This window comes from Pavona decussata, unplaced genomic scaffold (assembly GCF_977016875.1).
Source record: "Pavona decussata unplaced genomic scaffold, jaPavDecu1.1 SCAFFOLD_78, whole genome shotgun sequence".
NCBI classification, from domain to species: Eukaryota; Metazoa; Cnidaria; class Anthozoa; order Scleractinia; family Agariciidae; genus Pavona; species Pavona decussata.
Window position 1 is genome coordinate 1,441,504 of NW_028145496.1, and position 16,669 is coordinate 1,458,172.

General features: G+C 40.1%; 1 protein-coding gene across 1 annotated transcript; it reads left to right on the plus strand.

Annotated features, from left to right (window-relative positions):
* Positions 1 to 8,407: 8,407 nt before the first annotated feature.
* Positions 8,408 to 14,509, plus strand: LOC146476257 (uncharacterized). Its single transcript, XM_085114656.1, has 3 exons — positions 8,408 to 9,963; positions 11,681 to 11,990; positions 12,675 to 14,509. The coding sequence occupies exons 1-3, from the start codon at positions 8,832 to 8,834 to the stop codon at positions 12,847 to 12,849; spliced, it is 1,617 nt and encodes a 538-aa protein (XP_084970782.1). The 5' UTR covers positions 8,408 to 8,831; the 3' UTR covers positions 12,850 to 14,509.
* Positions 14,510 to 16,669: the final 2,160 nt, after the last annotated feature.

The window sequence follows — 16,669 nt, forward strand, 5'->3', positions numbered from 1 at the left end:
AATTTTAAATGCAAATGGCATATGATTTTTAGCCGCAAATGTTTAAATCAATTTTAGAACATTTTTACTGTTACTTGTTAGTGCTTATCTGTCATTGCTTTTTGCACTTAATTTTTCCATTTTTTATTCGTCATCGATCTATCAGCTTTTTTCCAGGACCTTTCTGAAAATCAATTTGCTGAGAGTCTCAAGGTTTAAATTTTATAATTACTATTACTTATTTTGTATATTGGCACCTGCGAGCAAATATGAGACGCTGCATGAGCGCGAGTTGCGCACGGCGGAAGGAGCGCGAAAAAAATAACGCCTGTTCGCACACCATTGTTCATGCTCCTCCGCCCCAAGACACACCCCCAAATCACCAACCAATCACAGCGTTTGGTGTGGACATCCACTGATCGAAAAGGTGATAACTCGTGAAATTTTTCGCAGAGTTATCACTTTAGTTGCATTAAATTACACAACACAATAAACAAAGCAGAGTTTGGAATACAAGACAGCTCTTATTTTAATCATAATTTAATACAATCGAAGCTCTTTTAAGCAAACACTCAAAGAGTTTGATGTACTGTTCGTAGAATTGTTTAAGATTATTGATGTAAGTAGTAATAGGCCTGTAGTTTTTTGCCGCGAACTATTTTTAGTAGCAGTTCACGGCTGGTTCGCTGTGCAAACAAATGTATGGAAAGTTCAAAACACGACTGGACGCTTTCCGGCACAGCTACAACCCTCCATTTTTTTTCTTAAAATCACTTTCCTAGTCCCAAAAGTTTCCAATTCATGGATTTTTCAGAAACGACGTTTTATGAAAACTATTTGACATCGGATTTCCAAACAAACACTGCGGTTATTTCAAGACATGTTTGCCTACTCATCAAAATCGATGGCGTCGAAAACCGTGATAAGGCCTATAGTAACATCATCTCCAAAAGGTGAATGCTCTGGCCGATTATGCATTCCCGTCGGTCAAGTTCACATGTGGCGTGTTGTCTTTCAGATGCAGACTGTTGGTTCATGGTAGTGTGGATAGATTCACTCGTGTACCTGACTACCTCAAGGACAATACAAATAACCATTCATGCTGAAACAGTACTCAACTTTTGTTTTTGAAATCTGTGAATATGTATGGGCTACCTTCAATCAAGAGTTAGATCGGACAAAGGGGGGAGGGTGGAATGTTGGCGTGTCACTACATCATCCGAATCGCGATTCCAGAAGAGAAAGCATGAACACAAGGTATGCATAGAAGCAAAATTTCTGCAAGCCACGTCCTCGAACCAACATTGGGAAACAAATGTTCTTCTATCAGGTAATAGATCTCTGGCATGACTATTTCTCATGTCCTGAGTTACCCAAAAGACCACAGTACATTTTCTTTAGCCAAAGAAGTAAAACATTACTTTACTGTCAGAACAATACCCCAAGTAGTTTGGATAGAAACGCTACAACATTAAGCATTTTCGGATCGCTTTTCTACTGGATGGCGATCATCAATAATTGCCTTAGTCCGTTGTGCTTTAAGCCTGCAGGTTTTAGATTATTTAAAATTTATTGAGTGTTCGTGTTTTTGGTGAGAAAGTTTAGAGTGCTTCGTTTTCGAGTTCGGGTGCTTCGTTTTCAGAATCGGGGTGCTTCGTGCTTCCGTCTTCGTTTTCGATACTACCGAACACGCAACCATATTTACGGCTCACCTTAAAAAACCTTAAGCTCTAGTTGAAAAATTCACACGTAGGTGTAAATTTCTTCACCAGATCCAAGTATGTGATGCAGAAGAACAGGCAATGGAAAACAGAAATTACACAACAGAGTAAACCCAGCCTCCTACGCAGAAGTTCTGCGATGGAAGCGTAAGAGCAGCTGTAAGAGGCTTGGCTTATTCTGTTGTGTTACTTAGTGCACCACGTACCAACATTAGTCACCTCCGCTTCTCACAAAATCACGGCGAAAATGCGTTATTCTTTGTCCAAAATCACCGCTTTTGACGAAGAAGCAACTTAACGCCACAAGCGACTTCCAATGTTTGTTCCCCTGACAATCCTTCGCGCATAACATAGGTCTCTGATTAATACCAAATCATTCATTGATACCTGTACGGAAATCTCTACGGGTAATCACTTGTTCGGTCATTGAATCATTCTCGGAGAAAAAGAATACTTGAATTGATGGTGCTACACTGCATGCCATTTAAGAGCAATTCTCCAGGAAAGTGAAGCAAAGTTGGAAATGAAAAATTTTAACCCCCCTTTCAATTTTTGTGTGTAGGTAGGTTACCTTGGGGGATAGACAAAAACAACCATATTTGGATCGGCAGATGTATCGTTGCCATGGTAACCGCACTATATGACGTCGGCCTTGGGACCATGTTTTGAGCAAAAGTTCCACTCTCAAAAAGTAAAAGTAAACGAGTCTGGTTCTCGGCTGCATGTGAACCAATTCAAATGAAATTCATACAGATCGTAGAGCCACTCTCCCAGTTTATAAAATTCGCCGTCACAATAATTTGGGTTTTATAAACAAGAAGAAAATGCTCGTTCTACTATGTTCCCTGTCAGCCATTTAGACAAGCAGGAAAAACAAGCACAACGATATTCGTTATTTCTCCGAAAGTACTCTTTCCACATAAACCAAATTAGCAGCAGAGATTACATATGCATAGATATTGACGTTTCTAAATATTATAAAATCAATTTGGGAAAACTATACTCTGGCCATGGGTGCTGAAGACACCCGGGACAAATTGCAAAAAATTGCAAAATTGGTAATATTGAGAGCACTAGTATTTAGCTCAAACAGGCTTAAAAGAGAGAAAATCAGCTTCAAAAGTATCTTTTATCATCTTGTCTGCTACCTACATTTAGTAAATAAGGTTTTGGCCAACAAATTTGATGAAATATAAATTGATACAAAACCTACTTTGAGGGTTTTGCGAATTTCTTCAGGATGCTTCCGTCGCGTGGTTCTCTCCAGTATCTCTCCTTCGCACGTTCCGTCTTTTTGACCAAATCTAGCGCAGACTAACAGTTACTTCCGTCGAATATCCAGTTTGCTGTGTTTCAGACCAGGGATGATGATACAAGTAGCCCGCATACACTTGACAAAGAATAGTTGACAAAGTCCAAAACATGGTCGTAATGCTTGCGATTTCTGCCGTCGAGCACCTAAATTCATCAATATTATTCAGCCAGGAAGTAAAGTAAATGTGTCGAGATCGATGTACAAAGCAAATGCATGCCTTTGAACAATCCAAAGTAACGACTTTGGCTAAAATCGGGTCAGATATTGCGATAGTCGACAAGCCAAGAATGGTAAATAACCTGAACGCATAGGCCGGAAGTCCGAGAAGCACCACAGGGAGCCCACACAAACTATGTGACCGTTTGTATTTTGAATTTATAGAGGCAATGTATGGGAATATCGAAAATCCTCGTATTATCGTACTAGATTGCGATAGATATTCTCATTTAACACCAAAATAAACGTAGTTTTACCTTAAATGTTGTGTGTTGTCGTTCCTAAGGTTGAAGACGGCGATTTTAGCCATTTGAAGGGTTCGGCGTTGAACGTTCACTCGAGCGTAATAGAAGAGTGAGACTTCTCACTCTTCTATTACGCTCGAGTGAACGTTCAACGCCGAACCCTTCAAATGGCTAAAATCGCCGTCTTCAACCTCAGGAACGACAACACACAACATTTAAGGTAAAACTACGTTTATTTTGGTGTTAAATGAGAATATCTATCGCAATCTAGTACGATAATACGAGGATTTTCGATATTCCCATACATTGCCTCTATAAATTCAAAATACAAACGGTCACATAGTTTGTGTGGGCCCCCTGTGGAAGCACGACTGCTGACCGGATGTAACACAATGTAATAGGATGTAACACCGGATGTATGTGTAATGATATCCTCTTGTAATGGTGTTGTTTCACAATGGTAATGGTGAAGGAAGCCAAAAAAAAAAAAAAAAAAACAACAGAATAACCGAATAAACCAAAAACAAAGGAAATGAAGCTGAACTGAAGCTTGGGTGAAAATTGAACGCATGATCATAATAGCTGCACCCCCCCCCCCCCCCCAAAAAAAAAAAAAAAAAAAGATTGCTCTTTTGACTGAAAATGCAATTACAAATTCAGTTATGATAAACTATTCGTGACAAGAGAATGAAAAATTCGCGCTTGAAATCTTATAATTATTGACCTGCACGGCAAAGAATAAGATCCATTTCGTCGCGGATTTCATCACGGTTTATACTAAGTCCCTAGGCTTACACGTGCCTGGAAATATCCCTTTGACATTGACTGAGTTTTATATTGTTTCCACTGCACTCACAAACCGAAACGTCCCTTTTGGGATTTGAAGGAGACCAACTTTTCATTGTCCCGACCAGGATATTTTCCTTCGCACGACGATATGCAAATTTCCCTTACAGTGTTTTGATCGACGGCACAAATTTACGTCCGGTCATCCCTCCCCCCACCAAAAAAAACAGCAGCAAAAAATAAATAAATAAACAGAAAGAATGCCAAAATTTGGGCAGGTATTAGGTACTGAATGTGAAAATTTATCGGCTTGAAGAGGACTTATTTATTTCTGGAGGAGAGGTGGGTCAAAAATTCCAACTTCGTAACTTCTAATGTGTACGCTAATGCCCCAGATCAGCGTCGTATTTTACATGCAGGCCATCCTTAACATCCAATAAGCAATGAATTAAAAACAAACAAACAAACAAACCCAGGAAACATGGGCGGCTTATGTGGTTGCGTAAAACGACTAGTGAAGCTCTTTTATTTTGTCCTCTTTAAGGCTGGTTTCCATATGATCGCGGATCGCAGATCGCAATAAGGTCTGCGATCGTCTGCGATCATATGGAAACCAGCCTTTAGATAGAACATGGTTCTATCTTCTGCGATCGTCTGCGATCACGATCGCAGGATCGCAGACCTTATTGCGATCTGCGAGCTGCGATCCGCGATCATATGGAAACCAGCCTTTATTCACCACTGTAAAATAGTCATAAAAGCGGATCAAAAGTCGTCCTTTTATCCCCCCATCAATGATATATTGTACCAAAAATATCTAAAGAAGAGATAATGCCATTGCGACAATTAGTCGAAGCTACGAAAACAAACAAACAACCAAAAAGCGCGTATATCGCATTTAAAACTACATCCGGTCAGCAGTTTTGCTACTCGCAGGTCGTAAACAACGATTTCTTCGCTTCTCAACCATGCACCACGGAATGTACGGCTCGATTTAGCCAAAGACGTTATTCAGAATCGTCGCAGACATGCATTTGCTCAGAGCTGTGATCTTGATGCATCTATTTAACTTCCTGGATGGATTGTATCGATGAATTATTTCGATACTCGACACACGACTGTGTTTGACCTGTTCGACTGTTCTTTATTCGGGTTAATGCATCATCATCTTTGGTCTAAAAGTAGATGTTCGGCGAGCCAAGGCAGTTAGATTTGTCCTTTCGGCTAGAGTCTGTGCAACATTTGGTCAAGAAAATGGAGCGAGCGAACTGAGGAGAGACCCATCCTATACGACAAAAGCATCTGGAAGAAATTCCCAAAATTGCAAGGTAGGCTTTGTTTTAATTTATATTTCATCAAATTCATTGGCCAAAACCTAATCAATCAAATGTAGATAACAGATAAGATGAATGAAAAAACCTCTGAAGCTGATATTGTCTATCTAAAGCCTGTTTGAACCAAATACTGGAGACCTCAACATTTCCAATTTTGCAATTTTTTGCAACTTGCCTCGGATGTCTTCAACACCCATGGCCAGAATATAATTTTCCCCAAATAGATTTTATAATATTTATAAACTTCAATATCTATGTAAGCCCTGCTGCTAATTTGGTTTATGTGGAAAGAGTACTTTCGGAGAAATAACGAATATGGTTGTGCTTGTTTTTCCTTCTTGTCAAAATGGCTGACAGGCAACATAGTAATACGACCAAGGTCTTCTTGATTATGGAACCCAAAATACTCTAACAGCAAATTTTATAAACTGGGAGAGTGGCTCTACCATCTGTATGAATTTCATTTGAATTGGTTCACATGTGCTCGAGAACCAGACTCGTTTATTTTTACTATTTGAGAGTGAAAATTTCGGTCAAAACATAGACCTCAGGCCGACGTGATCAAGTGCGGTTTCCATGGCAACGACGCACCTGCCGATCCAAATATGGCTGTTTTTGTTCATCCCTCCAGGTAACCTACCTCCACACAAAAAATGAAGGGGGATTAAAAATTTTCATTTCCAACTTTGCTTCACTTTCCTGGAGAATTAAAGTCTTTAAAGCAACAACTCGATTTTTTTGTCGCAATGTCTAATAATGCACAGACTTCAATATTAATTAACAGCTATTGCATGAGCGAGAAAACCAGGCTTGTGGATGTGTTCCGGTGTTGATAGATACGTGGCTCCCAATAAGCAGTCGGGTCACTTGCTCAGTTCTATTTGTTCTCAGAAATAATTTCAAACTGTCAAGACTTTAGGGACCGTTCATTTGTTATGAGCATGGGGGGCTGGTGGGATTTGGTTAATTGCCACGACGAAACTGTATGACCCCCCCCCCCTAGCATGCAAGTTTTTTCCACATGCCCCCCCCCCCCAAGCAGTAACTATTTTTTTCTGATGACCCCCCCCCCCCCTCCAGCCCAACCAGAAACAAATCATACTCCTAACTTTAACAGAACGCTTATGTACTGTTTATATCAAAGATAAACGTAATTGTTACTGTGATTTCTTTACATTACTATTAAAAAGTTGCCGTTCTCTGCTTAGGTAAAGATTTCTCTTGTTTAAAAAAACGTTTTATAGATAGCAACACGTTTACGGCAACGGCAAACCCTAAATTTCCATTTAGATTCTCAAAGGAACTATAAAAATTAATCAAGCAAATGGTTAACGTGAAATTACTCTCCTTCGAGTAGAAACAATTAACGATTAATACACGTACGGACACACCAGGACACACAGATATCAGGCGCGTAGGTAAGGGTTAGATAGGGGTGTTCGTTGAGCCCCAAATGTTGCTGAGCGCCGGAGGCACTCTTACTAGGGGAAATTTTTGAAAATCTAGGTTCCCAGAAACCTCATTTCCTGCATTTTGAGACCCATTTTAGGCAAATCACAAATTTGTTTTACAGCAGCTTTTTGAGCTATATACATCATTTTTACGGCACAATTGTTTCAACTTAAACAAGAAAGTTCAATGTACATTCCACGCCCTGTCGAGTTCTGATAGCTATTCGATCTGCTGATAGTCATACACCAAGCTGGTAAACTGCATCATTCTCGGGTGTAGGCCTTCGAACAAATTGACTATCTCGTCAAGATTGACAGGCATATCATATTTGATATGCATTAGAACCAGGGCGGACATTCTACTCTCTCGCATGGTACACCTCATGTAGTTGTTCAACCTCCTCATTGTGCTTTTTCTTCCGCCATTACTGATCGAACCCCTCGAACCCTCCCTCCTACGCGCCTGGGTATTAAAGTACTGCTATTAAAAATGACAGTTACAAGCTTTTCTGAAGATGGCCTACGGCTCAGATTCACCGTCAACTGAAGTCACCAACAACAGTTCTATTATTAAAACTAATCTGGATGTTCACACTAGGCATACTACTGAGTCTACTGCATGATACTCCTGGGTTCAAATAATTTACTAATCAACAGTCTTTATAAAAGTGAGTACTGTTAAACAGAACATTAAACAATCTATTGATATAGTTCTGAGTACAACCACTTTGTAGAAAACTACTCCCCCACGGATGATTCAATAGTGAGACTGTTACGTTTTTATATTAATTTGAACTTGTACAAACATAGGTGTCTACTTCAGTTTATATTCATTATTGCTTTTCCAACAGATGTGCTTCATTTCCTCAGTTGTTGTTAATATAAAATGCAGATTTCGACCTCAGTATGTAAAACAAATTAAAAGTGGTTAGGAAAATCGCATTAAATAAAATTGAAATAATATTCAATTTCTTCATCTGTTTCTGTTTTGAGCCACTTTCAATTTCCCCTACTAGCCAATTATTGCTGGTGACCCCCCCTCTTTCACTTAATTTTTTTTGGTAGTCCCCCCCTTTAGTGCCATTTTTTTCTCGTGCCCCCCCCTAAATCCCACCAGCCCCCCCCCCCCCCCCCCCCCATGCTCATAAAAAATGAACGGTCCCTTACGCCAGAGTATAGACTGGATTACCTCCGAAGCGTCTCAGATTTGCTCACAGGCACGAATATACAAAATAAGTGAGAATTGATTGAGTCATCAAAAAATCCTTCAGTTCAATTGACACTTTGATGTTGTTTTGTTCACATCTGTTATGATAGCTTTGAAAAATTCCCCAGGTCAAGTTTTCGGTTATACTTAATTAATATTGAGACTGATCATTCCGGCCGACAAAAGATCTGCTTCTTGGAAGCACGGTACCTGTATTTCATCTGCTTATCACACTGGCACTGCGGTTAAACCTGACGTTGTAAAAAAGCACACTTCGTAAAATCTCTTGAAAATAACTCAGAATCATTGGGACGTAAACTTCATTTATGTAGACTTAATGCACAAACCCGTCGATGTGCATGGAGGGTTAAAATGAAGTTAATTGCCCGCCCAAGTTTAGCCTCGTGTCCGGTTGCAATTTCAACTTCCGGTTTACGTGGAATTACATCGTTGCGTTACTAAACTTACATTTAGTTCCCGCAATACCAAGAGACTGAGCCCGGCGGCAAAAAAGTTTGCAACCGAGGAATCTGCAGACCGCCAAACAGCTTGAGTTAAGACGTTAAAGGCCGTGAACATGGAATCTTATTGGAACAGTTCCTACGCAGACTTCAGTCCAAAATTTAACTGTGCTGAAGCAAGCGAACAGGATATTATAAACACAACCGTGTTCACCTCTCAAGTTGTCGTCGCGTCGTATTCCATGCTCTTTTACTTGGTCTTACTCATCTTGAGCATTCTCGGCGTTTGGTTCAAGACATGTGTCAAAATGATCTCGTCCCAAGCCACTTTTATGCTGTTTCTTATTGGAACACTGATGGTTTTTGTCAATATATTCACCAATTCAAACAAGCTCGACGTTAAGATCTACTTCCGCCTTGCTGGCGGGTTTCTGGTCGGAATAGCGTTCATGATCTTTGGCGCTGCATTGTTCTTTTCTAAACCAGAAGAAGCGCGTAACCAGTCTACCTTGGAACAACGACAGCCTTCAATGGGTTTCGTCGTTGGAGCGATAACCATCCCTTTGATCATCACCGAAGTGTTTCTTCTAGCATCGGCCTACGCTTCCAAGGACACTATTGACTCTAAACAATCTCGGAGGTTTTGGATCCTTGTTTTATCAGACAAGCTAACTTTTCTCGTTCAGAAGATCACTCAGGCGATCATTTATATCATATTGCGATATAAAACGTTTTCCCCACGCTACGAAGAAAATGCGAAGTTTTATTTCAAAATATTATCATTTTTCAACCTGGTGGAATGGGTTGATTCTCAGGTGAACGAGGACAGTGATGTAAAACTGAGCGGGGCAGAAGAGATCTACGGTGACTGGTTTGCCGTTTTTACGATGTTTTACAAGGCACTTATAATAGACTATCGCCTTTTGTGCTCATTATTGTTCCTTGAACATTCTTTAGAAGACAAGGCGGATGGGGAAAGCGGCGAAAGTAACGAGCCAATGGCCAGAAATCTGACCAGTTCGGAGCGAAAATGTCGAAGTCTTGGTTTAATGCTCGGTCTCACCAGTCTGTCTGCACCGATCTGCTGCGCCCTCTATTACATACCTAAGCTCGCAATCCCTCCATGGATCCATGTATTCACCATTGTTGTCAACTTGGCAGTCATTGGTTTTGGTGTTCTTTTTCTTCTATACAACGATTTCCCCTCAGCAGAAAGGACTAAGGGTTCTGGTGTCAAAATTATGGTATGTTGATTTCATGTTTGCAACATATAAAGATCACTAGTTCATTTTGGAGAAACGTATCCCATATCCCATAATCAAAAGATTATTTCTGAGTTGGAATGTCCACATCAATATTGATTGATTAATTGATTGATTGATTGATTGATCGATTGAGTGAGTGAGTGAGTGAGTGAGTGAGTGAGTGAGTGAGTGAGTGAGCGAGCGAGCGAGCGAGCGAGCGAGCGAGTGAGTGACTGAGTGAATGAGTGACTGACTGAGTGACTGAGTGACTGACTGAGTGACTGACTGACTGAGTGACTGACTGAGTGACTGACTGAGTGACGGACTGACTGACTGATCCAAAACTTCTTGTTTCTGGGACATCCCTGCTGGATACTTTGTTATCGGCAAGTCCTCTGTCGGTACAGTTCAAAACCATGTTTACCCTATATTTGCCAAATGCTGTTTTCAATTTCTCAGTAAAATTGAGGAGTTTTGTGTTAGCATCAAAATTCAGAATTATTTTGCACTATTCTCATCTATGTACCCATTTTTCCAAGAAAACATTAACGTGAGTCTCACGTTTGCCGTTGGTCATTAACGTAAAACAATGAAAGCCGTTACGGAGCTTATACAGAGCAACCAATCAAAAAATTTAAATTTTTTCGAATTCTCCAGAGTCTCTCCTGGCGCTTACTCGCTGACCAAAAAGCCTGAGGACTCTGGGTACGAGATTGTTTATCATCATGGTAACACAGAGGTAGTCTTGGGCGGCTTAAGACCTTGCGGGAAAAGCAGATCCTATGGCATGAACTATTGGAATTAAAAAAAAAAAAATTGGGGACGTCTTCACATTTTTCAGAGATGAAGATGCAACAAGTCAGTAATTAGGAATGTTTTATTGGTTTATCAACAGAGTTGATAACCAAAGATAAATTGGCCACCGCAAAGAGATTCGAGTTATGACGTTTGGAGCGTTAACGGTGGCCAATTTACCTTCAAATTATCAACTCTGTTGACAAACCAAACATTCGTTTCTACTCCCCACCGACGCAGCACCACAGTTTTTTAGAAACAACCCCCCCTAATTTAAAAATTAGTCTCAAAAATTCTATAAGGCTTTTTTTTTTCAGCTAATGTAATCTGAAATTTCTGTGATTTACACTCAATTTATCTTTTACATCCGATCTATTTTTCTCGTATTGCTATCACCATCAACACCCTCCCCCCCTCCCCCCCCCCCCCTCAACCTCCCAAAAAACTCCCAATCTCTCGGGTCATCCTGGAAGGCCAGGGGAACATTAGCCTGCGAACGCAGACGTATTTCCGGCTGTCGAGATATTTTTCGTCGGAGAGAATCTCGACAGCCGGAAATACGTCTGCGTTTGCAGGCTAGGGGAACATACGCGCACTAGCAAAATGAGGCAGCATCCGTCTCTCGGCAGGAGTAACTTTGATAAATGTTTTGTTAAGCCAGCGTTTGAGTGAAATGACTTCACACACGCACACCTTTGAACGGAGCTCTTTTTCCAAACAAATCTTCATGGATCGATTCTATTGGATCCAGAGCGCTTATGGCACCTTTTGTTTGGAGGAAGAATCTTCAAAGAGAAATGAGACGTTGTTTTTCGGGTTCTATGTTCTCATGAAACGTTTTCTCCAATACCAAACTTACAGAGCCTCTAAGGCAATATTTTATGTCAATCTTTTTTTACCTGCTTTGTCCGTTTTGTCTTCGTAAGTTTGTTGTTTAGGCGCCGTTGGATTTACGTGTTGGATGGCAAAAGCACCAATCGCCGCTCACTGGGCACTTACTGACGCCATTCACTCGTCTTACTTTTCCTGGGTTGCTGCCAAGTTTATAATACGTGGATTTGCTACAGTATTTCTGATGGGTTTGTTCCTGAAGGTGGACGCTCGAACCATGCCCTTAAATAACTTGAACAAGAACTTGAATCACTTTCTGATGCCCGTTTTGATGCTGACAATACTTGGCACATTCTTAGAAAGCTTGATTGACCAATACGTTGGGCCGCTGGATAGTAGACTCTTGTAGGTATTGGAAAGGGGTAGTCCGTAAGGTTTTAATCAGTGGAGAGGGGGGGGGGGGGGGGGCGGAGTGGGAACTTCCCAGGGAGGTTCACCCCCTAACCCCTAACCCTTTGATGTACCAAATTCTACCGAAATGGTACCCCTCTCACATGCATAGAAAAAACAATTAACCCTTTAAGCTCTCACAGTGATCAGCATCAAATTTCTCCTTGTTATATCGATGCTTATTCAACCCCTGAGGTCATGAGAATTAAGGATATGATCACCCAAAGTGAAACTTCTTGACATTTTAATAACCTCTCCCCGGTACTTTTGTAAGAAAAGTATGGGGACAAGATATCAGAATCTGTTCTTTGATATTAGGGTTTAAAAGGTTGAACCCCTTTCTTGATGGTCAAATGAACAAGAAATTCAGACGTGCCATTCAAGACGTCCCATACCTACCGCCTTGTGAATAGGACAAACGTTTGGTGGCTATTAACAATAAAAGTCAGAGGAAAGCTTTACTTTGTCTTCTAGAAAAAATCAAGCTAGAACTATGGAGATCGTAACGTCCTCCAACTATCAGTAAGGAAAGTTGCGAGAAAACAACGGGCGTTCACAACCTATCATGATAAAATCTATAGCGCTGTGTCAAAAACACCTTGATTGGATTAAAATGAACATGATGTTGTTTCATCGCAGGTGTGAAATCAAAGAACTGAGCCTGGATATGTTGTTTGACGCCGGCCCACCCATGTATCTTGGTTTCCTGATTCATGTGTTTCTGCACTTGGTTATCATCCACTCAAAGTTTGCAAAGCAACCTCGCGACGAGCGAAATGACAGAAATCCTCCAAGTGCAAGCGTTGTCAATTAGAAGAGGACGAACAAAATATAATAAACCCCTCGGAGATGTGCTTGGAAAACGATGGAGCAGGAGTTGGTTTACTTCAAGTGGAAGTAAAAAATACGAGGTATTCCAACGATCGAAGAATAAATGTTGGCACCTAAGTTAAACTTTAAATAGTGTTACAAAACTTGATTGAATAATGTTCTCAACCTATTTTTCACCATTGCAGTAAAAAAATTAATTAATGTTATTGTTTTCATTTAGTGTTTCCCCCCCCCCCCCAAAAAAAAAAAAACCCACCAAGAATCTCTATCTGATTATGTAATTAAAAAAACCCAGCAACTCTATTTCATTAATTTTATTTGTTCACATTGTTTTACTGCTACAATTACAATAAACAACAAGGAAACTTATCCGAGTAACATAGAAATATATTTTACTGACATTGATTCTGTAATTAATGACATAGTTAATTTATAGGTAATATGTGGCTCAGTATTATTAGTGAGTTTTAGTGAGTTCAAAAGTGAATGTTTAAAGTAAAATGTGGTACTTTGAATTTTGGTGAAGCTCAGGCAATTTCTTAGCTTAGATTTGGCTCTGATGACGGACATGAATATAGTTCTTTAAAAATAAAATAGTTGAACTGAATAATAAAAGATTATAAAAAAAATCAATTTTCACATTGATCGAATTCCTCAGAACATATCATAACGATGATTCAATGCCGTTCAACCCTTAGCTTCCTCACGGTTTTTGACATCAGGGATTCAATGAAAATTACGGATCCACACTATTGCTTAAACTACACCAGGGGGCAGTAGCTTTCTTGTGGTTAAAACATTTAGAAGTGTTTTCTTTACTGTCTTATGCAAGGCACGATGATTTTTAAAGACCTGGCAGAGCCGCTTGATTGACAATCGGCTAAAAGCGCGGCAGAAGTCGGCGCACTGTTGTTGTTTGAATTCCCGCGTGTGTACTCATTTCACGTTAGACTAAGTGCTCGGTGCCCGTTTTTTTTTATTTATTTATTTATTTTTTTTATCTTCGATACTGTCCGGAGGATTAGGCACTGTCGTTTCGTGTGTAGGCTGAATGCGGCAAAGCTGGCTTCACTGTCAAATAAGATTGATTTTTTTCTTTTTCTAAAGGCTGTGATCTTCTATAATTTCTTCCTATTGTAATTCTAAGGTGCAGAGGCAGCGCTTCAAACTCTGTCCTACATTTCAGCGATGCACAAGTATCTGCCCATAACTGGTTTGAAAAGTTGGTTTCACACTTTTGTTGGAAGTTCAGCTGTTTCAGCTGAGAATCGCCTCATTTCTTCTTTTAACGGTGGCCAGCTGAAGCTTCTGATCCAGCAGATATCTATGTTGAGAGTAAGAGAGAGCTTCTCTGTTTCTTAAACTTGGGAACTCTTATTTCTCTCTTGAATTTATTGATTGTTGACGATTAGTTTAGATGCGGTTTCACTCCCACTAACTTGAAGATTGCCAGCGTCGAACAAAGTCAACTGTGAATCTCTGCCGAGAATTCTACCCGAGAACGCACGGTACGTGTTCGTAGTTTTCGATTGACTGTCCTTTGCTCTTCGGCAAAGAATTCCCCACTCAAGAAACTCAGCATATGCGTTTATAATCCTGGGCTGGTTTCGACGACAACAATGTTGAGACCGGCGTACGCAATCTTTGATGACAATTGAATAAATTTTTAAAGGCACTCGGATCACAATTAATTGCAATGCACTAGCAATGATATTTCTTGTCCGAACGGTATCGTTTAACTACTTTCCATCGATTCGTAGCAGTGGATGGATTGGTTTTTCAATGATCGATTTTTGTCGATTGCGTACGCTGGGCATTTTAAATAGTATGAAAATTAAAGAAGACAATAGGAACGTTATGCAACAAAGAAAGGGTTCAGGGTTCACACAGGATGAGAAATGCCGTTCGATACTGATAAATCACGATCAAACCAAAGAACAGACGATGTTATGATGTTAATTTAATCCATTAATTTGTAATGGTAGTATAAAAAAAATAGAGTCCGGTAGAGACTAATTTGCATAAAACTCGTCGCAGGATTTTTGCTTTTCCGCCATTGCAAAAGCTTTTGAAAATGCCGCGCCAACAGCGTCTATGATAACTAAAAAACGTTTGTAAATGAAGAGCTAAGTTAACTTTCCGAAGATGAAGGCGATTCAAACAGATGAAAACAGCTTCCTGAACTATCCGACGGTATTTGAAAAAATTGGATATAAATATATGAAACATATATTTAGTTGAAAAAGTTGGGCAAAACGATTTCAAAGTGCTTCTCAACAACGCGCGCATGCGCCGGGGGTGACATAGTCCCTTTAAAAAATCGGACGACCGCGTAGCAGGAGTTCGATTTGTTTCATCACGAGTATTAAAACGTCAAACTAAAAATACAAAAACAGCGAAATAATTCTTAAGAACGAAAGCGAAACGTTTATAATGCAAACATTCACAGATATAAATAACTGAAAAGGGCTAAAATAAGCCGAAAAGGAGAAAGAACAAACATCTTACAGACTGTTCTCCTATGCACTTGCAACGACGAAGAAACAACAGATTTAACGCAATAAAATTACTCGGAGAATATTCTCGGAATATTCTCGTCCTAGCTAACTCGTAATGAAAACATACAAGAAGGCACATCCTCCATCTATTATTGAAACGCGCTTTGTTACGTAAATGAAGGGCAAACAAACAGACAAACAGCTTTCATCCCCGTTTTTCCTTTTATCTAAACGTGGCCCTTTTGCACCAACGTAGATAGGTCGTCGCAATATCTTGGACATATTAACAAAACCACGAGAGCGCTTTCGAAAATAATAACATTTACCGAGATAACATTTAAACGCGCGAAAGAAAATATACAGAGTTACAGTGGCAGCATTGGGAATGTTATTGGGTCGCATGAGCCTGACCCAGTTTGCTTTTGCTACTACAAGTGTCGATTTTAAAATAGTTTCTGAGAAATAAAATAATAACAAAGAAATATTTACACAATACAGTGGGTTTGGCTTTTTTTAGATCGGGTGATTGTTGCCCCGCGGAAATTCGAAGTTCTTAACCCTTATCTTGACCGGGCCTCTTTTTTTGTGTCTTCTGGGCCTGGGAGAAAAGATTCGCCTTCTTCCCCCCCTTCCCCTCCCCTCTCCCCTCCATACCTTTGCGACTACTAAAGATCTGGGCTGGGTTGTTCGAAAGGCGATTAACGCTAATCTACGATTAAAAGTTAATCGAGGTTTTCATCTCGCTCATTAAAAATTGTTTTAAAGGCTAATATCGAGCTAAAGGTAATGAAAAGTCTACAGTCAACTCTCTCTAAGGCGGACACCCTCGGTACCAGATTTACTGTCCGCCTTAGAGAGAGTTCATGTAAACTGATACCCGAACATCAAAACTGAAACCAGTGCTTTATTACTTTAATTACAGTGTACAATGTAGTCATGACAAGCCGGCTGTGTCTCTTTTAATCATTCCTTACGGAATCCAACATAGTTCATACACACTTTGAACATTTGTGAATCAACCTTAACAAAACTCGTTTGTGTCGCTTGTTATTTGACAGTACGTGGAGTTAGGGTTCATAACTCCCATTCACGACGAAAAAAACTTAGTTATGCTGCACTGTTGTTGCGTTGCAAGTCTGGCATCTTGTAGGTCGTGGCCTGGATAGCAAAGTGCTTGGGGAAAGTAAACGAGAATATTACAACTGCGGTTGATCTAAACCATCACGCGAAAAAGCGAAGGAAGAATACAAGTGACTCAACTGATTCCAGTAAACGGCAGCGCAAATGAGTTGCTGTATAAATGAC

Coding starts and splice junctions, on each gene's coding strand:
- LOC146476257 (XM_085114656.1), top strand. CDS start 8,832: ATGGAATCTTATTGGAACAGTTCCTACGCAGACTTCAGTCCAAAATTT. Junction 9,964..11,680: donor TGGTGTCAAAATTATGGTAT/GTTGATTTCATG, acceptor TGTCTTCGTAAG/TTTGTTGTTTAGGCGCCGTT. Junction 11,991..12,674: donor CCGCTGGATAGTAGACTCTT/GTAGGTATTGGA, acceptor GTTTCATCGCAG/GTGTGAAATCAAAGAACTGA.